This window comes from Nerophis ophidion, linkage group LG01, assembly GCF_033978795.1.
Source record: "Nerophis ophidion isolate RoL-2023_Sa linkage group LG01, RoL_Noph_v1.0, whole genome shotgun sequence".
NCBI classification, from domain to species: Eukaryota; Metazoa; Chordata; class Actinopteri; order Syngnathiformes; family Syngnathidae; genus Nerophis; species Nerophis ophidion.
This window is the reverse complement of record NC_084611.1, coordinates 23,156,081-23,178,592: the sequence shown is the minus strand read 5'-3', so window position 1 is coordinate 23,178,592 and position 22,512 is coordinate 23,156,081. Positions and strand designations below refer to the sequence as shown.

General features: G+C 37.4%; 1 protein-coding gene across 3 annotated transcripts in view; it reads right to left on the bottom strand.

Annotated features, from left to right (window-relative positions):
• The window catches only part of slc23a2 (solute carrier family 23 member 2), a 104,108-nt gene that overhangs the window by 41,613 nt on the left and 39,983 nt on the right, over positions 1-22,512 (bottom strand). For 2 of the 3 annotated variants that reach the window (XM_061898700.1, XM_061898707.1), the window contains one exon: positions 8,273-8,321. The exons of the other annotated variant lie outside the window; for it this stretch is intronic. In XM_061898700.1, coding sequence (XP_061754684.1) covers positions 8,273-8,321 — 49 coding nt within the window. The remainder of the gene's footprint in view (positions 1-8,272; positions 8,322-22,512) is intronic. 3 annotated transcript variants of the gene reach the window in all.

Genomic DNA, 22,512 nt, shown 5'->3' with positions numbered 1-22,512 from the left:
AAACAGATCACGACTGAACTGGATATCGAGGACAGGGTGGACGCCACGGCCAACAAGGAATTCCTTCGTCACATTGAAGGACCACAAACCCAACTTCGCAAATAACCCAACATGCCGACTAATGAACCAAACTAAATCCGAAATAGGTCAAATCAGTAAAATAATCCTGGACAGACTCAACACAAAAATCAAGGACAAAACTACTCAACCAATGGAGAAATACAGCAGCAGTAATCAAATGGTTTAACAACATCCAAGACGAACAACAACACAACTTTATCTCCTTCGATATCGAAGAATTTTACCCTTCCATCACGCAATACCTACTGACCCAAGCACTGGACTTCGCCTCGGACTACGACTCAATCACAGGCAACGAAAGAAACATCATCATCCACACAAAGAACTCCATACTCATCCGCAACAGCACACCATGGCAAAAAAAGAACAATTCAACATTTGACGTTAGTTACTATGGGGAGTTTTGACGGAGCAGAAACGTGTGAACTCATTGGGAGTTTCCTCCTCTCCCAGCTCGCTAGCCTCAACCTGAACCTTGGTATTAACCGTGATGACGGTCTGGCAGTGTGCCGCGCCTCGCCAAGAAGCAGTGAGAATACCAAGAAGCGCATATGCCAAATCTTCAAAGAGAACAGACTACGGATCACGATTGAAGCCAACAAGCAAACCGTCAACTTCCTCAACGTCACCTTCTACCTGAGAAACAACAGCTACCAACCATTCACGAAACCCAACACAACACTCCAATACGGGCACCATGACAGCAACCACCCACCCACCATCACGAAAAGAATACCTACCGGACTTAACAAAAGGCTATCGATGCTGTCATCTAGCAAAGCTGAATTCGACCAAGCAGCCCACCCATACCAGAAAGCACTTGATGAAAGCAGATACAACTTCACCCTCACCTACGAACCCACGCCAGAAAACCAACCAAAAAAGAGCAGAAAACGAAACAACATCATCTGGTATAACCCCCCATTCAGCAAAAACGTCTCAACTAATATCGGCCACAAGTTCCTCACTCTGATCGACAAACACTTCCCAAAGGCAACACCCTAAGAAAGGTATTCAACAAGAACAGCAATAAATTGAGCTACAGCTGTATGAATAACATACAACAAATTATTTCAAATCACAATAAAGCAATTGCAAAAGGCCCTAGAAAGAACGACTGTAACTGCCGCAAAAAACCTGATTGCCCTCTCAACGGGGGGAGGGGGGGTGCTTACAAATATCAGTCATTTACCAATCGAAGGTAGTAACAAGCAAGGACATTAACACTTCCGACACGTAAGTAGGATTAACCGAGGGGGAGTTCAAAACCAGATGGAACAATCACAAGGCTTCTTTTAGAAACCAAAATCTGCGCAATTCTACAGGACTCAGCAAGCACATTTGGAACCTCAAGGAAAATAATATTGAATATTCAATAAAATGGAAAATTCTTGCATCCAGCACACCGTACAACAGTGGTAATAAAAGATGCAACCTATACTTAAAAGAGAAACTGTTTATTATATACCAACCAGAGCTGTCATCCCTCAACAAGCGCAGTTAAATTTTATCAGCATGCCGTCACAGGAGACACCTCCTAGGTAACATTTGAGCCAATCACCACGCCCCTACGCCTGCCTGTACCTACCTGTTCTGTGCCCTATACAAACCGTGGAATGCGAATGCTTCCATTAAAATCATCTGATGATTGAGGGAACCCCCTCATGAAACAGTTCTGTAGAGATGTAGTCTTGTGATTTTTTTCCCCCACACATACATATATTATATATATATATATATATATATATATATACATATATATATATATAAATACATATATATATACATATATATACACATATATATATATATATACACACATATATATACACATATATATATATATATACACACATATATATACACATATATATATATATATATATATATATATATATATATATATATATATATATATATATATATATATATATACATACACATACATACACATATATATATACATATACACATACATACATGGGGGAAACACTGAATATATATATATATATATATATATATATATATATATATATACACACACACACAAACCCGTTTCCATATGAGTAGGGAAATTGTGTTAGATTTGCAAATCTTTTTCAACCCATATTCAGTTGAATATGCTACAAAGACAACACATTTGATGTTCAAACTGATAAACATTTTTTTTTTGCAAATAATCATTAACTTTAGAATTTGATGCCAGCAACACGTGACAAAGAGGTTGGGAAAGGTGGCAATAAATACTGATAAAGTTGATAAATGCTCATCAAACACTTATATGGAACATCCCACAGGTGTGCAGGCTAATTGGGAACAGTTGGGTGCTATGATTGGGTATAAAAGCAGCTTCCATGAAATGCTAAGTAATTCACAAACAAGGATGGGGCGAGGGTCACCAATTTGTAAGCATAAATTGTCGAACAGTTTTAGAACAATATTTCTCAACGAGCTATTGCAAATAATTTAGGGATTTTACCATCTACGGTCCGTAAAATCCTCAAAAGATTCATAGAATATGGAGAAATCACTGCACGTAAGCGATGATATTACGGACCTTTGATCCCTCAGGCAGTACTGCATCAAAAAACCGGGTAAAGGATATCACCACGTGGGCTCAGGAATACTTCATAAAACCACTGTCAGTAACTACAGTTGGTTGCTACATCTGTAAGTGCAAGTTTTTTTTTTATCAATCCAAAAAAAACAATACACAGCAATACCAACACAATGCAATCTAACACCAAAACCAAACCTGACCCAGCAACACTCAGAACTGCAATAAACAGAGCAATTGAGAGGAGACACAAACACGACACAGAACAAAGCACTATGACACTACATCCACATTTACCCATTCACACACAGACTGATGGAGGGAGCTGCCATGCAAGGCGCAAACCAGCACCCATCAGGACAAAGGGTGAAGTGTCTTGCTTAAGGACACAACGGACGTTACGAGGTTGGTACCAGGTGGGGATTGAACCAGGGACCCTTGGGTTGCGCACGGCCACACTGCCACTGTATGTAAGTATATATATATATATATATATATATATATATATATATATATATATACTTATGTCTATATATATGTGTCTATACATATACACACATATATATACACACATATATATATTGACATATATATACACACACACATATATAGACACATATATATAGACATATGTCTATATATATATATATCTGTATATATATAGACATATGTATCTCTCTCTATATATATATATCTATATATACATATACACACATAAACGTATACATATATACACACATATATAAATATACATACATATATACACACACATACAGACACACACATTTTTATGTACACACACACATACATACACACACACAAATATATATATATATAGACACACATACTCATATATACAGACATATATATATATATATATATATAGACACACAAATGTATATACACACAGACACATATATATATACACACACAATGTGTATATATACACACACACATACATATAGACACATAGACATACAGTATATATACACACATATATAGACATATATATATACACACACATATAGACATATATATACACACACACATATATAGACCCACACAGATATATATATAGACATATATATATATGTCTATATATAGACATTATATATAATGTCTATATATAATGTCTACATATATGTTTATATATAGACATTGTATATAATGTCTATATATAGACATATATATGTCTATATATAGACATTATATATATGTCTATATACAGTATAGACATTTTTCCGATTCAAAACGATTATGCAATACATAGAATTTCAGCAGGATCTACCCCAGTCTGCTGACATGCTAGCAGAGTAGTAGACTTTTTAAAAAAAGCTTTTATAATTATAAACGACAATGTTTTATCAACTGATTGCAATAAGGTAAATTTGTTTTACCTATTAAAGGCCTACTGAAACCCATTACTACCCACCACGCAGTCTGATAGTTTATACATCAATGATGAAATATTAACATTGCAACACATGCCAATACGGCTTTTTAAGTTTACTAAATTACAATTTTAAATTTCCTGGGAGTTTCGTCTTGGAAACGTCGTGTAATGATGACGTGTACGCAGGACGTCACGCATTTTTAGGAAGTTTGAGCGCTACGCACACACACAGGTAAAACTCGTCTGCTTTAGCGACATAATTACACAGTATTTTTTAGATCTGTGTTGCTGAATCTTTTGCAATTTGTTCAATTAATATTGGAGAAGTCACAGTAGTAAGATGGAGTTGGGAAGCTTTAGCCTTTAGCCACACAAACACACGGTGATTCCTTGTTTAAAATTCCAGGAGCTGAAACTTTACTATGGATCAGAGCGCGGTCAAGCAGACATGGATCCCAACCAAATCTCAACCAGCAGGTTTCGGTGAGAAAATTGTGGTTAAAAAGTCGCCACTTACTGGATATCAGCTGAGCTTGTGCCGTCCATACAGCTGCCGTGGACACCCGTGAGACATGGCATCAAGACACCCGTGGACAAACCCCTCCGACTATCAGGTAATATTAAACTCACTAAAACACTAGCAACACAATAGAAAGATAGGGGATTTCCCAGAATTATCCTAGTAAATGTGCTTAAAAACATCGGAATACGTCCCAATGCTATCGTGTTTATTTTTTTTTTTACTCTTTTTTTTTCTTTTTTTTTCCCTAGTCCGTCGGTATCAATATCCTCAAACACAAATCTTTTATCCTCGCTCAAATTAATGGGGAAATTGTCGTTTTCTCGGTCCGAATAACTGTTTTTGTTGGAGGCTCCCATTAAAATCTATGTGAATATGTGAGGAGCCCTCACACTTGCGACGTCATCGTCTGCGACTTCCGGTAAAGGCAAGGCTTTTTCAGAAAGTACCAAAAGTGGCGAACTTTATCGTCAATTTTCTCTACTAAATCCTTTCAGCAAAAATATGGCAATATCGCGAAATGATCAAGTATGACACATAAAATGGACCTGCAATTCCAGTTTAAATTAGAAAATCTCAATCCAGTAGGCCTTTAAATGAACCAAAAATATGACTTATTTTATCTTTGTGAAAACATTAGACACATTGTGTTGTCAAGCTTATGAGATGCGATGCAAGTGTAAGCCATTGTGACACTATTGTTCTTTTTTTTAATTTTTTATAAATGTCTAATGACAATGTAAATGAGGGATTTTTAATCACTGCTATGCTGAAATTATAACTGATATTGATACTGTTGTTGATAATATTAATTTTTGTTTCACTACTTTTGGTTTGTTCTGTCTTGTTTGTGTCTCCTCTCAATTGCTCTGTTTATTGCAGTTCTGAGTGTTGCTGGGTCAGGTTTGGTTTTGGAATTAGATCGCATTGTTATGGTATTGCTGTGTAGTGGTTTGTTGGAGTGATTAAAAAAATAAATAAATAAATAATCGATTTAAAAAAAAAAAAGAGAATAGATTCTGAATTGCACATCGTATTCAATTCGATTCGTATCCGAATCAATTTTTTCCCACACCCCTAATATATATATATATATATATATACTGTATATATATATATATATATATACACACACACACACACATATATATAAGTATAAATATATATATATATATATATGTGTGTGTGAATATATGTATATATGTGTGTGTATATGTATGTATATATATATACACACACACACACGTGTATATATATATACACACATATATATATATATATACACGTTTACATTCATACACATATATACATATGTATATATGTATACACACATATATACACACATATATATACACATTCATACACACATATATATACACAAATACATACACTTACACACACACATTTATATATATATATATATATATATATATATATATATATATATATACATACACATATCTATACACATGTATACATACACACACATGTATATATGCATAAACATATACATACACATATGCATACACACAAACTCACATATATATATAAAATATACACATACACAAATGTATATATATATATACACATACACACACATACATAATTTGCACATCTATATATACATATACACACACACATATATATTTATTTATGAAACAGACGTTTTTGTTAACACGTTAAAGGTGTTAAATAAAAGTACACGCATATTTAACACATTTAGAATTTTTTCTTTCATGAAAACAACGATATGAGTTGATTTTAACACATTAACAGTGATGGGCAGTAACAAGCAACATATAGCTAAGCTATGTAGCTTAGCTACATTTTCCAGTGACTTGTTGCAGCCACCTTCTTAATGTAACTGGTCATTGTCCTTCAAATAAACAAATACAAACTACATTTTCCAGCAGTTTGGCGGTAGCTTAGTTACTTTTTTAACTAGTAGGTTTTTCTGTAGCTTTGCTAATCTTAGACACATGTGGCTAGGTAGCTTACATCAAAGCTACAAGCTACAAAGAGAGAAAATCGACAGCAAATCTAGGCTAAAAAAATATAGAGAAAATACTGTGACCTGGATAAATGACAATATCTATACATACGGAGAAAATTCATGATGATTGGTTAGTATTCGTATGATGATTTACAATCGGCTAAGGTAAGGGCTAAACATTACAGACGGGCCAATCAGAGGAAAGGTAAGGCGGTTCATCGAAACTAGTAAGCAAAAGCATAACAGTCACGCACTCATGTCACATTACGACGAGAGAGGGACGACTCAAAAAACAACATTTCAAAATGGCAGAGGAATTGTCTCCCGCAGATTAGATGTTTCCTTTAGTATGAAGATGACATGCAGGAAACCACGCTTCTTTGAGATTTGACAGAAACTGTAGAGCCATGATACACCAATGTGACTTATACGCTTGGGTAGGGTGTCCTCTGTCCACTCGTACAGAGGTTCATAACTTTTTTGACCTCGGGGCCCAACTTTTCCACCTCCCTGGGCCTACTCAAATATTAAAACTTAAGTATTCATTTTACGCTTGATTTTTATCATATTTCATAATAATTTAAGTGCAAATTAAAATACAAGTTGACCAGTTTAGTCCAAATTTTTGCGCTCAAAACACATCTACATGACTTCTTCTGTTTGTTTAAAATCATCACTACTGCCACAAGTGGTGTAAAAGTGTATTACAACCGAGTACCGCTGTGTCCAATACAGACCACAGCTGAAAAACAGATATATTTTGGCTGCCTTATTGGCAACACTCGTGGCCCAACAGGAGAGTGTCATCGGTACAATTTTATTTACAAAGCTCTTTTGGGACTATTGCCCTCTTACATCTGTACATTGATTACAGAATAAAGTAGAAACTCTTATGCACTGAAATGCAACGGTCAGCTGTTGCTCTCTGTCCCTTTGGCTCACACAGAGCTGGGTAAAAAAGCTTTTTTCTATTCAGCTCCTTGTGCTTGGAACATGCTATGAAGATACTTTTATCATTAAATGCTTTTAAATCTAAACAGAGTATTTGAAGCTGGCTCAGTTATTTGTAACTGTTTTACTTGATGTCCAATCCGTCATTTTAATGTGTAATGTGATTGCAAATATAATTGTATGTGTAACTTTGCTGCCTCTTGGCCAGGACTCTGAAAAAAAGAGTCCTGGCCATAAGAGTTTTTTTTTTTTAAATCTTAATGGAATTGTTTTCCTGGTTAAATAAAGAAAAACCTGTTTGCTTTGAAATTATCACTGAAATTTGATTACATAGCGGTCTTTAAATACTTCAAATGACAAAAAAAGTGTGACTATATATTTAACAATGCATTTAAAAAAACTGTTTAAAACTGTGTCAAATATGTGATGTTCTGTTATGTCTAATGGATACAATAACATAGCAACAACAGTACCCAAAATAATACAGTTAAAATGTTTAAATCTGCAGAGGAGGGAGAGTAGCAATGGCCCAATGTTATCTATGTTCTATGAATGGACGCTCACTGCCTCACTCTTTGAAAATTAATTTTCAGCACAAATTAAATTTTATTGCTATTTGTCACATGAAATTAAATGCACCACAAACTAATTTTTGAATGGGATAGGGACATTTGGAGAGGGTACTAATATGTCTGCCCACTCCAGTTTATTTCAAGCTTTTTCTGCCAAATTAGTCTTTCTGCTTGCAGTATGAAAATATTGGGATAGGTGAAATACCTAGTTGACACATTCCATCACTCCTGTCAATCTGGACGGCTGGGATCATCTGTGTGGGGGGCGAGAGAGGGAAAGGGAGAGAGAGAGCGAGCGAGCGAGAGAGAGAGCGAGAGAAAGAGGGAGAGAGAGAGAGAGAGAGAGAGAGAGAGAGTAGAATAGGGTGAAACAGAAGGGATGGGTCAAAGACAGGAAGGAGCAGGGAGGTGAGATACAAGTTAATTGGGCACACATGATTTGAGTCAAAACAAAATTGATTAGTGATTAATTATTATTAGTGACAACTAGTGACATTTCAGAGCTGACAACGCTGAAATAGTGATTAACTACTTAAAGGTTGTTTTTATTGGCAAAGTAAATTGTAAAAAGTTAGGTGAAAAGAAAGATAAATAAGATTTGTATAGACTCAGGTGAAACATAGGTCATTGTTTGAAAATCAGTATAAATGTTTACGTTCACAGTGGAAGTAACACGTGTAATTTAGAAAGCTCACAACATTTTTGTCAAAGCACACCTCTAATGTCTTTGTGTTTTGCTTCTTTGAACTTTTTTCAATACTTATTCCAAAATGAAAACATGAGTAGAGAAGAAGTATACCAACAAGAAAGTAAGGTGAGGTAGAGAAAGAGGCTCGTTTTAAACCTGTAAAAATGTTTATTATATCAACTACAAATTAATTGGAAGCACAATAGAAGCTGTTATTTTTTAAACTGTATTGCTCATACGTAATTACATTTCTTACCCTTACTAATGATTTAGAAAAACAACTGAATGTGGAAAGGAAATTGTTGTCCTCTTTGACCACATGGTCATCTATTAACAAGTCCAGTATATTGCACAACACAGCAGCAACAGAACCTTTGTTGGGTAACAGCGATAAAAAGATTGAACAGATTGTGTGTTTGACCTTATAGGTTCCACTGTATAGTATGTATGATCTATACTTAAACATATAAACGCAACACTTTTTTTTGCTCCGATTTTTCCCCGAGTTGAGTTCAAAGATCTAAAACTTTTACTATATACACAAAATACCTATCCCACTTAAAAAATGTTCACATATCTGTCGACATCTGTGCTAGTAAGCACTTCTTCTTTGCCAAGATAATCCATCCCGCCTCACAGATGTGGCATATCAAGATGGTGATCAAACTGGTTGTTTTAAATAAAAATGATCGAAAACCTGCGATTGATAACACCACTTTGAAAAATTCCTGGACTGGACTATATTAAATGCTAACATGAAAACAAGACACCATAAAAACTTTCCCCATTAAGAAACAACATACCACAATCTAAAACACATTACTATCTGAGCAACCAAGCTCTTTCAATTGAGCAAATTGAACCTACAAGCTGTTCTCTATTAGACCAAAGGGATCGTTCTGTACTCAAAGGAATATAAAATGGAGTATTTTTTTATGATGCGTTCCACTGGACCACTGAACAGAGTAGGCCACCACAACGGGTACTGGAACTAATACATAATGTTAGATTTTATTGTTTTTATGCAATTTTCATTAAATAAATCAAAAGGCGCTACTTACAGTACAAACAAATATTGAAAAAAAAAAACAACTTAGCTATGAAAACAGATAAAATACTAAGAAAAAAACAGTGAAGCGAAAAAAACACATAACGTAAAATAATTGTTAGTTTTTTTTTTTAAATACCCTTGTCATAAGATTTCAATGTGTGTAGGAGTGCTTTTGAGCACATTCAACAGTTCCGCTGATATCCATGATAATTTTGCTCATGATAACCATGATAGGAAATTTTCATATGGTTACTTTCCTAGATGCTGGTACAACTAAAGCTTTAAACCAAATGTATTTTAATTCCTAATGGATACACTGAATGCAGCATGGCAACATTGCACAGTTTAGTTGCCTAACAGTATCCCAGCAGTCTCGGGGTGCATGAGGCTGTGACGAGTCATGTGCAAACACTGCTAAACCACTTTTGCCAGATAGGCAGAATTACTTCCATGGTCATCTGTGTGATGGGGTGGCAGCTGACCAAAAATAACATCCCTGCAGGAGACAAGTATGAGGAAAACGTGCGGCAAAATCAAAAACAGAGCCTAAAATGAGCTCTTTGCAATATTTACAGATGCGTAGAGGGGACTAACGTTCCATTGTATTTACCCGCCCTTTTACTGCTTCCAGGACATATGACGCAACTACGTAACACGTGCACGCGCATTACATTTATTGGAGAGACCGAAAGAGTTGCAAAGTAAAAGACAGAGCTGCGGAGCTAGCGTTGAGTGTCGGGATTGACAAACTCTCACTGAGCTCTGGCTGATTGAGCATGCATCAGACATTTTTGTCTTCCGAAACAGATTTATTCGCACGGTCTGGACGTTGGCTGATGGCTAGTGAGCAGCGTTTGACAGAGATGGCACTCTTTGTTGTGTCTGTCCCCGTCTCTGGCTGTGTGGCCTTCCTCCCCAGCAGAGGATGGCGTGGTAAATGCGGAGTTGAAATGGTGTTTTTGTTTTGTTGCAAATTTTTTGGTTTGTTGTGTTTTACTATTGCAGCTAGGGTTCGGCGATATGTCCTTTTTTTAATATCTCGATATTTTTAGGCCATGTCAAGATACACGATATATATCTCGATATTTTGACTTAGCCTTGAATTAAAACTTGATGTATGTAATCACTGTAGTATGATGATTCTGTGTCTACATTAAAACATTCTTGTTCATACTACATTAATATATGCTCATTTTAAACTTTCATGCGGAGAGGCAAAGCACAACTAAGTCAATTTACCAAAACTGTATTTATTAAACAGTTATTAAGCAGTGGTACAAACATTCATGTCATTTCAAAACATAAAGTGCAAGATTGTCAGAGACATCTTAAGACAAGCTATTAATGCACTTTTGTGCATCATATCATTAAAGTGACTTATCAAAACACTAAATTAAAGTGCACCTTTTGTACAGAACACCACTACAATAGTTTAAAACAAATAAGAAAAACGTTTGTACATGATGTCACACAAGATATTTAAATAATTGTCAAATAAAAATGAGCTGCATAATAGGAAATCAAATAGTGTATGTCCTTCGCTTACTGTGAACGTCATCTCCTTCTATTGTTGACAATTTTTTTCATACGGTGTTGATGTGGAAATGATTGCATGGGCATTTTTTGGTGTGGCACCGGCGGAGATGTTGACATGTAGAGTTTCAAGCACTCTTCATTCTCTAGCGGTTGACTTTTCAAATAATGCTACACATTAGCAGTGCTGCTACTTTTTGTAACAACGCTTTTACTTGACATATTGAAGTGAATTATATTTATATAGCACTTTTCTCTAGTGACTCAAAGCGCTTTACATAGTGAAACCCAATATCGAAGTTACATTTAAACCAGTGTGGGTGGCACTGGGAGCAGGTGGGTAAAGTGCCTTGCCCAAGGACACAACGGCAGTGACTAGGATGGCGGAAGCGGGAATCGAACCTGCAACCCTCAAGTTGCTGGCACGGCCACTTTACCACCCGAGCTATGCCGTCCCACTGTTTTTTACTGTTGTTTGTTCAAAATCTTCCCGCTTGAAGCCAAACCACCGCCAGACGATGGACCCCGTGCTGTTTTTCTTGGGAAAAAATTCTTCCTTAATTTGTTACCAGCATCGCATCGTTTTTCTCTTGTATTACCACTCTCACCACTCCGCTAGCATCACAGCTAATGTTAGCCATGCCGCAACTTCTCTGCTCTGTGATAGCGTGCAGTATGTGACGTATGTAAGAAGGTGCGCTTGCTGTCTGTGAGAAGCAGAAAAGACAGGAAAGAGTGAGAAACGCCTGAGGTGTAATGCCCGCAGCTAAAAGCAACTGCGTGAGAACGTACAGTCGAATATCACGATAGTCATTTTCTATATCACACGGAGACAAACCCGCTATATATCGAGTATATTCGATATATCGCCCAGCCCTAATTGCAGCTGTATGTAGAAATGGCGCCGCTGGAATGGCAGTCGGTTGCATCAGCTCTGTGATATTATGGCATTTATGTCCTTTGAGGTTTCCCTCTTGTTTTTTTAACCTTATCATATGGATGTGGATTTTCTGTATCTGCGATGCAACCACATCATTTCCCCTTTGTGGGTTTGATAAAGTCTATGCTATCATATCCGAACTTGACTTCAAATGGTTTATGGCTTCTCCTGGACTGTTTTTGCATGTGTATACGTGCTCCCTGCTAGTGCGTGTTGACGAGACAGGGTGAGTGACCACTGTATACTGTAATAATTGTTGTATTTATTGTTGTTATTACATAAACAAAGTAACTGTGAAAATGATTGACAATTTCAAAACAAACATATGCTGTTAAACCACATAAGCTAGCCAGTAGTGTTCTTGTTGTATTTTTTGGTTTGAAAAATTTAACTGTAAGCAGCCCTTTTAAGTGGGCATGTGATTGAGTAACTGAGGCAGCACTGATAGATTGAATGGTAACAAATGGGCCATAAAATCAGTGGAACATCTCAAAGACAGTTAAGCAAGCATAATGACCAAACATGGGATTGGTGGTCATTTGACATGACAGGTTGTGGTTATGGTGATGGTTTAAGTATATTTTGAACATGCATACAGGTTGGCACACATGATGTCCCTAACTGGATGTGTAACCATGGCAACTGGATTCTAAAGCATGACCAAGGACTTCAGATCAATATTTGTAGTGGACAGCTATAACCTTTACTATAAATGAATATATGTGCAAGTGGCATTTCAAGTAGCATTCTAAGTATAGGGTATGCCGGTAGGAATAGGCGGCAAGGTCATGTTTAAATTGACGAGCTCCCTGAAAGTGGAGCAGAGGTGAAATATCTCACACACATTTTGTCATTAACACAACTTCATCTGCTGATTCCATCCTTAACCTACAGTAATACCATTTTTTCTAATCTGGGACACTAGGTTTTCAGGGTAGTCTAGTGGACTTTAAGGGCACATGCACACTCTCAAAACAAATTCCTACTGCACTTGGGCAAAGTCTAGATCTAGTGCGAGCACGCTGATCTGTGCTTAAGCACAGTGTTCTTACTTTGGTCCTGGGTAAGAACGCACAAACATTAATGGTAAGAACCATCATGGATTATAGCAATAAATAAAAAGGTTCATAACAAGCCACACAATTAGGAAAGTTGAGTGTTGTATTACAAAGTGATGGGGCATGTGAACGTGTTGTAAAGTAGAACACTGGGAGTGTGCCCATTTGGGGAGAACAGTAACTAAAGGGGTAACTATCAAGACATGACATAACATAATTGGACGATTGTAAATAAGTAAATAAGACATGTTGTCAACCTCAAGTCAAACAATGAATACAATTTTATACACATTTTACATGCATACTGACAAAAAAAATAACAAAGACATGACGTAAACTTTTTCTGATTTGCCATAGAATCTCAATTCTCTTTGCCCGAAGTAGCAAAGTTTTCTTTCAGAAGGTGCAACGTGCTTTGATAGAGGGTTTTCAACAACTATGAAGTCGGCCATTGTAAAGGAAATCACAGCAATATATCATCTGTAACTACCCCTGCTATGGCTAAAGGGTTAACTTTTGCAGTGTCAGAATTGAGCAAACAGAGAAAAACACTGACAGTATTAACGTCTGCCCAACGTTGTGAAAAACAGGCAGCGCAACAAATCAATTGTGTAAAAAGAAAGAAGGCAATTTAGACGGGAAAACTGTGTATTTGTGGGAAATTAATCCACCGTGCTGCGACAACTGGCAAAAATGGAAATGTTGTGTTAATTTAGCACAGGGCTGCATAATGCCGCCTAAAGAATCTTTGCTAGCAATGTGAACACGTCTAATCTTGTGTATCACTTGAAGACATTGTACAAACAGTACAGAGGCAATGTTAAAATGCGACAAAGTACTAACGTTACCTCTAAACAATTCGAAAAAAACCACACTAATTGAGCTGAGCAGAGTTGTTGTCCAAAGACGCCGTTAATGACAAACAGTCCTGCAGACACAAGAAATTACAGATGGCATCTCTAAATTCATGTGTGTATACAGTGTTTCCCACACGTCAGGCATCTATTTGTGGTGGTGTGGTCGGGCGGTGGGGGGTGGGGGTTGTACACACAAATATAACTACAAGCTCCATTCACAGATAGAGTCACATTGCTTTTATGAGCGGTCGAGTAAGTAAAAAGCCGGGGGGAAAAAAAAAAATCCCCCCCAAATTTTTTTTTAATCTTTTTTATTTTTGGCGGCCGTAATTCTTTCGTGGCGGGCCGCAACAAATAAATGAATGTGTGGGAAACCCTGGTGTAAACATGGCTCGAGTATCTACTGTCTAAACAAAAAAAAAAGCTTTTTATCGTTTTTTAATTGTCTTGTTCTTCTTTTTGTAAGTACTTTATAAATAAAAGTACAAAAGATAAGCAAATTTGGCATATATTTTGTGTGTTTAAAGATCGATCCATCCATCCATTTTTTTCCCCCTTGTGCCCTTATTTTAAGAAAAAAACACCGATATATATAGTTTTTGTGATATGAAACTATCTATAGTGGAATATATATATTTTTGTCCATATTGTTCATCATTATGTGAAGTACATTGCCAATGAGGGCTTCACAGTGGCAGAGGGGTTAGTGCGTCTGCCTCACAATACGAAGTTCCTGCAGTCCTGGGTTCAAATCCAAGCTTGGGATCTTTCTGTGTGGAGTTTGCATGTTCTCCCCGTGAATGCGTGGGTTCCCTCCGGGTACTCCGGCTTCCTCCCACTTCCAAAGACATGCACCTGGGGATAGGTTGATTGGCAACACTAAATTGGCCCTAGTGTGTGAATGTGAGTGTGAATGTTGTCTGTCTATCTGTGTTGGCCCTGCGATGAGGTGGCGACTTGTCCAGGGTGTACCCTGCCTTCCGCCCGATTGTAGCTGAGATAGGCGCCAGCGCCCCCCGCGACCCCGAAAGGGAATAAGCCGTAGAAAATGGATGGACATTGCCAATGAATCAAATTGTTGGTAAAAAAACAAAAAAAAAAAAACAACAACACAATTGTTAATAAATTATTCAGTTACTCAGTGTGCGTTAAATGTTAAATATTCCATCGCTGTTATTAGATGACAACAGGTGTGGACGCTTGCACAACACGCTGCTCTGTTTGTCTCCTAGCAGTCACACTAGCAGGACTAACGATAGCTATCACGTCGCTCGCTGGTGTTCAACTGAGACATGCTTTGCATTGGAATTCATGCAGCCCTTGCATCGGCACGTGTGCATGAATTGAGGGAACGCGGAAATGTAATTGCGCATTTAAGGATGTTGTGTCTTATTTGTATTAATGTGGAATTGTGGTTGTAAATAGTCCATTGTATAAGAGAAATATTTGAAATATTTGAATGGAAACGGTACAAAAACTTGTTTATGTACTTTTTTTTGGTGAACTGGATGTACCTTGTGTAGGCACTCAACAGGATGTTGAAGTGTATTTCTGACATCTTTACTTACAAGAGGTAATGTTGCTACTTCATGTTAGCGTCGCTATTTAAAAAAAAAAGGGAACTTTTAAGTTCCGCCAAGTTTCACTTGAGTACAACAGTAAAACTAAATAACACAATATGTTTGCTTTTTTGTCATTTAATATACACGTTTCACTCAACCAACGATCTAATGTCAAGCGGCATATTCAACCGATGAGATGCGGGCCACTGATGAAAAGTGGTATTTTTTTTAATGACCCCCCCCAAAAAAAACCCATCAAAAATAGTCAAATAGAGCTAAATGTATCATGTAAAGAGAAAAAGCTTAAATATTATTATTAATAAAGAATAAAAATACAAAGATTTGTCCTTGGATATATGGATCACGTTTATTTAGCCTATTTATTAGACTATTTGAATACAAGTTACAGGATGTCGAGCACAATTCACAATTCCACACACCCTTGCAATTTTTTACCTAACATAATGAATAACCATGATTTAAATATTGATACAAATAATTGTCAATATTATCTTAGCCATGGTATTGCAACCCTAGTCACGCTGTCAAAATATTTCTATAAGAGCACGATGTACATGATATTACTCAGGTTTCGAAGCTAAAAGACTCCTGCTAGCTCGAACGATGACTACATGGACAGCAGGTGGCACTCCTATGCAACACCGTGCAAACATACATCAGATGGATAGAAAGCAACGCGGTGGGAGAGAAGCTCAGATTTAGATCCAAGGCACAAAAGATGCTCAACCTCTGAATGTTTAACCACTCTGTTATCACAGCAACACTGGCTCCCACACAGCATGTTGCTGGCCGCAAATAAACGAGCAATGAAGGCTTGGACACCTTTCTCACAGGTCTGTTGGCCTAAAAAAATGTAACTGTACACGTTTCCTATCGTTTATGTGGACCAAACCGCCTGACTTTCCCAGGCCTTTACCCACCCTTGGAGCCCAGTAGGCACATTTAAGACCTATTGGTATTCGTTGTTGCTACAGTACAAGTAGATAAAATCCTTTAAGCCAAGCTTGCAGTGAGGCAGTTTCATTCAGGCCCCCTGAGAGTTTCATAACCATTGGTTACATCAAAAGCAGGCCAGCAAGGTAAACGTCGTGATTGTTCTTTATTACTAACTGGGGTGGCTAAAGGCCATAAGTCCAAAGAGACATTTTGAATAGGACTAAAGTCTGGCAAAAACATGACAGTAAAATTTACATCCTTCATTAAAAACATTCATAAACTTGGAGCTTGTGAACATCCTTATACCCATCATCATATACAGTGTAGGTTTATTAGTTTTGGACATTTTTCACAAGTTACATAAGGAAATACGTAGTGACCTTTGCACACTTCAAAGTAGACAACAGTCTCCAGACACACATATTTAACTTAATTTATCAATCCACCATCTCATTTTCCCGTGAATCCAACATAGTTAATGTCCAGTTCCATTGATGAAGTTAGGATTGTAGAACTTGCAAATAATCAAACACTTTTGGGTTGAACTGGAACAGAGATGGTGAGCCAACTAAGTACATTTTCTTCTAGTTTCCATTGTAGATGCAGTGATGATACAGGCCAACGCTTTAATCTATATCTATTCTAAGTGTCAGATGCAACAGCTAAAAGGGGAACAATTATGTTATGACTTCTAAATGAAGTCCTGGTACCTAGGTCGCGTGTGGCTGTGTCTGAAAGCATGCAAATGCAGTCATTCTGACGTGTTTTCCTGTAGAAATAAACCAGGTCGAAATATAATTCTAAACTTATAATACAAAATGCTTTTAATTTCTCAAAGTATAATTTTGGGGCAATTTTGCAGTCGTATCTGATGCACTCCACATTCGTACAGGGTAGGGGCTTCTAACATGCTTCTGCCGGTGCAGATGCCAATATATACAATTTTGACATTAGCACATAACACCAATGTGCGACCTGCAGGGGCTGCCTGATAAATTCTACAATTTAAAAAAAGAAGAAAATAATAAATAGGAACAGAAACAAGTAATTGGGGACCCATTGGATCCACTGAAATCACTGCCTGTGGGTCCCACAGACTCAATACATTGAAATTTGATCAACGTCACTGAACAACCTCTAACTTTGGAGGGGGAAATAATTGTTTTTTTTAGATGCATCACAATTTGGACAAGGGCGATAATAAAATTGATTAGTAAACGTCCATAATTGATTACTTATTTACTGTAAATCAAGTAATGCGGACTGTTTTAAAATTCTGCTGACCGCAGAAAGCCACCATGAATTGATTAACGTGGACCCCGACTTAAACAAGTTGAAAAACGTATCCGGGTGTTACCATTTAGTGGTCATTTGTACGAAATATGTACTGAACTGAGCAATCTACTAATAAAAGTTTCAATCAATCAATCAAACCTCACAGAGAGATCCGACCAGCTTCTTATTTTAGGGCCCCTACTGTATGTGCATCAATATACATAAATTAAAGATGCATCAATAATCGATTTTTCATAGAATCCCGCGGTTCCCAAAGATTCCCACGTATTATGTAACTTGTTGGAACATAAATTAAAGTTTACGACTGACAATCACTTCCAACCGGGCAACATTGACAGACATTCGGTAGCTTAGTCAAGCCTTCAAAATAAACACTTTTTTCGCAAGTATAATAACACTGTTGCACTACAGTCACGTGTAAGAATGGCAGGCGATTTAACATGGAACCGGCCCCCGATATGAGAACCTGCAAAGATTACAGAAATGATAGTACATTTCTTAGAGGTTAAAAAAAAAAGCCACATAAAATCGATTTCACTAGGGGAGGTCCCCATTGTATTATATTCCAGGGTTTCCCACACATTCATTTATTTGTGGTGGCCCGCCACGAAAGAATTACGGCCGCCACAAAAAAAAAAAAAAAAAGTTTTGGTTTTTTTCCCCGGCTTTTGACTCGCTTGACCGCTCATACAAGCAATGGGACTCTGTCTGTGAATGGAGCTAATATGTAAATATTATATAAATAAGTATATAAATACGTACATAAAGTGTTGTAATAATATTCCAACTCCGCGTTCTTCTTGGTCATTGCCGCCGCCGCCTACCCAACCCCCCCATCCCCCCGACCACACCACCACAAATAGATGCCGGACCTGTGAGAAACACTGTATTCTTAAAGGAAACATTTACTGTTTTTACAAATCAAAAATGTCAAACATTCTAACCATTGAGAAAAAAAGATTACAATTAAGCACCAGTGTACACACAAATAGATTGTCCCATATTAGATTTGTTCTTCCATACTGATTTATGCTGCATAACTCCAGTTTTTTTGAGACAAATTTCATAAAATATCTGTCACTTTTTTAAATGAACCATATTAATGACAGAGGGAATATACATCAAGTCGTTTGAATAGGGCATTTTTTTGATGGTGATGGTGGTGTGGTGGGGGTATTACGAGACAAAACACAATAACAGGAGATAAGGTAAGCTCTGTAGAAGGCCGATACTGAGGCGTGGTCTCCAGACAAGCTGAACTGATACGAGAGAAGTGATAGAAGAATTCATTTAAAGAAGAGGGGTTTAAACAGACAACAAGCAAGGTTACCGTGTGACATGCAAAACATGCAAACATGAAGACTCCATATCGGTTGAAAGGACAAGGAAGTCTTAGCAACCTAGTGAGCAGAACAATGGTCTTTGGACATTGAGGAACTATGAACAATAGGGAAAGTGTGTATTGTAAAAATGGAATCAAGCACTTATCTTCAATAATTAAATGCATCGAGAATAAGTAATTTAACTACAGTGTCAAACATAAAATAGATTTAATTGTTTGCTGATTGTATTTTGTTTTAAAATAATGTTTATTATTTTGGTGTATGTGGTAAACCATTTTATATGTATATTACTTTTAGTTTTAATCTTTTTTCCAATGTAATATTTCATATGATCTGTAATTTACAAATTGTCATAAAACAAAAAAATTAAGTGGGACAAATACTTTAAACAAACCCCCAAAAATCTGACTGAAAATAATAATATTCTTTGTTATTGTTATTTTTTTTAAATCAGGTGTTTTGTTTCATTTGTAATCTACAACAACGAAAAATGTTTCACCCAACAAACCAAAGAGAGACAAAAGAACATTTAAGTAAGATATACTGTATATGTAATAAAAAAGCAAAGCACTTGGATGTTTGTATGGGGTGTGAGCCTTCATTTGAGATTTGCATACTTAGCTGTTATTTTCTGCAGATTTTAAAGCTTGATTGCAATATATGCATATGGACAGATTTCAAAAGTAACATTTTCATGTTGGAATGGAAAAAAAAAAATGCAACCTAATTAGTGATGCACTTTTCTTATGCCGCCACCAGTTCATCCATCAAAACAACTGATTAAACTTTGATGAGGCTTTAATGTGGCTTGTTCCACAATTTTTCTAGACTGATTGTCCTGAGGAAATCTTGTGCGGTATGAAAGTGTTTGCACAAAAGTCTCAACTGCAGCTTGACATCAAACTGCAACATTCTGATGTAATATGATGATGCTCACCTGCAAAGACGCCAAATGTGGTATTTACATATTATTTTCTCATGGATTGGATAGAACTGTTGAGTACCAACTTTTTACATATCTGTATTTTGCTTTGTTATTTTATACTTCTGCCTCCTTCCACTTTTACTTCACTACATTTTCGAAAGAAAATTACTACTTTTACTTTGATGCATTTCCGTGAACCATTTTTCTTACTCTATAGTTCAAAACAAAAGTTGACTTGGTAATAATTCTTTCAATTACATATCGTTTATTTATAAGTATTTAATTAGTATATTGTTAATATTGTATATAAATTACATTTAATAATGATTAATATTAATAATGTCTACCAAGCTCCTCATTTGGTTACTGACGTACACAGTATGGCATCATTTCTAGTTTTTAGATTTAGTGCGCACAGCATAAATATGTATGGAAGACTAGATACAGTATGTGCTGCCTGCTACGTGACAAAATTTTAATAAAGTCCTAACTTGGTGAGCAGGCATCCTTTAATGTGTGTGCCTTCTAAAACAACAAGATGTACCCATGAAAACAACCTCATGTTGGAGGAACATGAGGTGCAGCGCACACTAAGGAGGGTGAACCAGATAGCGTACCTGGACGTGTACTAAAAACCTGTGCAGATCAGCTGGCTGTTGTCTTTACCAGGATTTTCAACCAGTCCTTCGTACCACCCTGTCTAAAGGACTCGGTTATTGTCCCACTGCCAAAAAAACAGCAGTAAACAGCTTGAATGACTATCGTCCAGTGGCACTTACACAAATCATTTGAAGTGCTTTGAAACTCTGGTCCAGGCCACATCACCTCAAGTCTGCCACCTGCATTGGACTCTAACCAGTTTGCATACAGGGCTAACAGATCTACAAAGGATGCTATTGCAACAGCCCTCCACACTACTCTGAGCCACCTAGAGCAGCAAGGGAGCTACGCAAGGTTACTCTTTGTTGATTTTAGCTATGCGTTTAATACCATCCTCCCCCACAGACTGTGCCCAAACTGACAGGGCTGGGACTGTCTTCCCCCATCTGCCACTGGATCCTGGACTTCTTGACAAATCGCTCTCAGAGGGTAAGAGTAGATTCCCACCTCTCGGCATCAGCACCGGCTGTCCCCTAGGCTGCGTGCTAAGCCCCCTACTCTACACCCTCTACTCTCATGACTACACCCCTGCCCATGTTAGTAATACCACCATTACCTTTGCTGATGACACCACAGTAGTGGGACTCAATTCTGGGGGGGGGGGGGGTATGAGTCTGTCTGCAGAAATGAAGTGGAGCGGCTGACTTGGTGGTGCAGGGAAAATTAAATGGTCCTTAATACCACCAAGACGAAGGAGCTGAAAAAAACGGAAAGTATCCAACCAATGTACATAAACAGGGACTATGTTGAGAGGGTCTTTAACTTCAGGTTCCTGGGGATCCAGATCGAGGAAGACCTGTCAAGAAGTGCGAACACCTCAGTGACCATCTAGAAGGCACAGCAGAGACTTCACTTTCTGAGACTTCTCAGAAAGAACAACCAGTCACAAAAACTGCTTGTCTTTTTATCGCTGCTGAATAGAGAGTGCGTTGACATTCTGCATGTTTGTATGGTATGCCAGCTGCACAACGGCAGAGAGAAATGCACTTCAGAGGGGCCTAAAAACTGCCATGAAGATCACTGGCTGCTCTCTCCCCTCCCTAGATGAACTGTACAGGGTCAGGTGCCTCAAAAAGGCCCAAAACATCATAAGGGACCCATCTCAACCCGGACATCAATTTTTTGAACTGCGTATGCTCAAACAGAAATTTTGCCGGAGATACATACCTCTAGAGTTGATTTTACTCAGAGTAATCTCAAGAACAATAGACCTAAGAAAAATCTTAACTGTAGTGAATTAGTGAAGTGAATTATATTTATAAAGTGCTTTTTCTCTAGTGACTCAAAGCGGTTTACATAGTGAAACCCAATATCTAATTTGTACATTTAAACCAGTGTGGGTGGCACTGGGAGCAGGTGGTTAAAGTGTCTTGCCCAAGGACAAAACGGCAGTGACTAGGATGGCTGAAGCGGGGATCGAACCTACAACCCTGAAATTGCTGGCACGGCCGCTCTACCACCCGAGCTATACCGCCCCAACTGTAACAGTGGAGATACTAGCAACACACATACCGGTGTTACCTGGCACAATCCACCTAGTGCTACCTGGCACAAATGAATCAGGAGAAGACAACG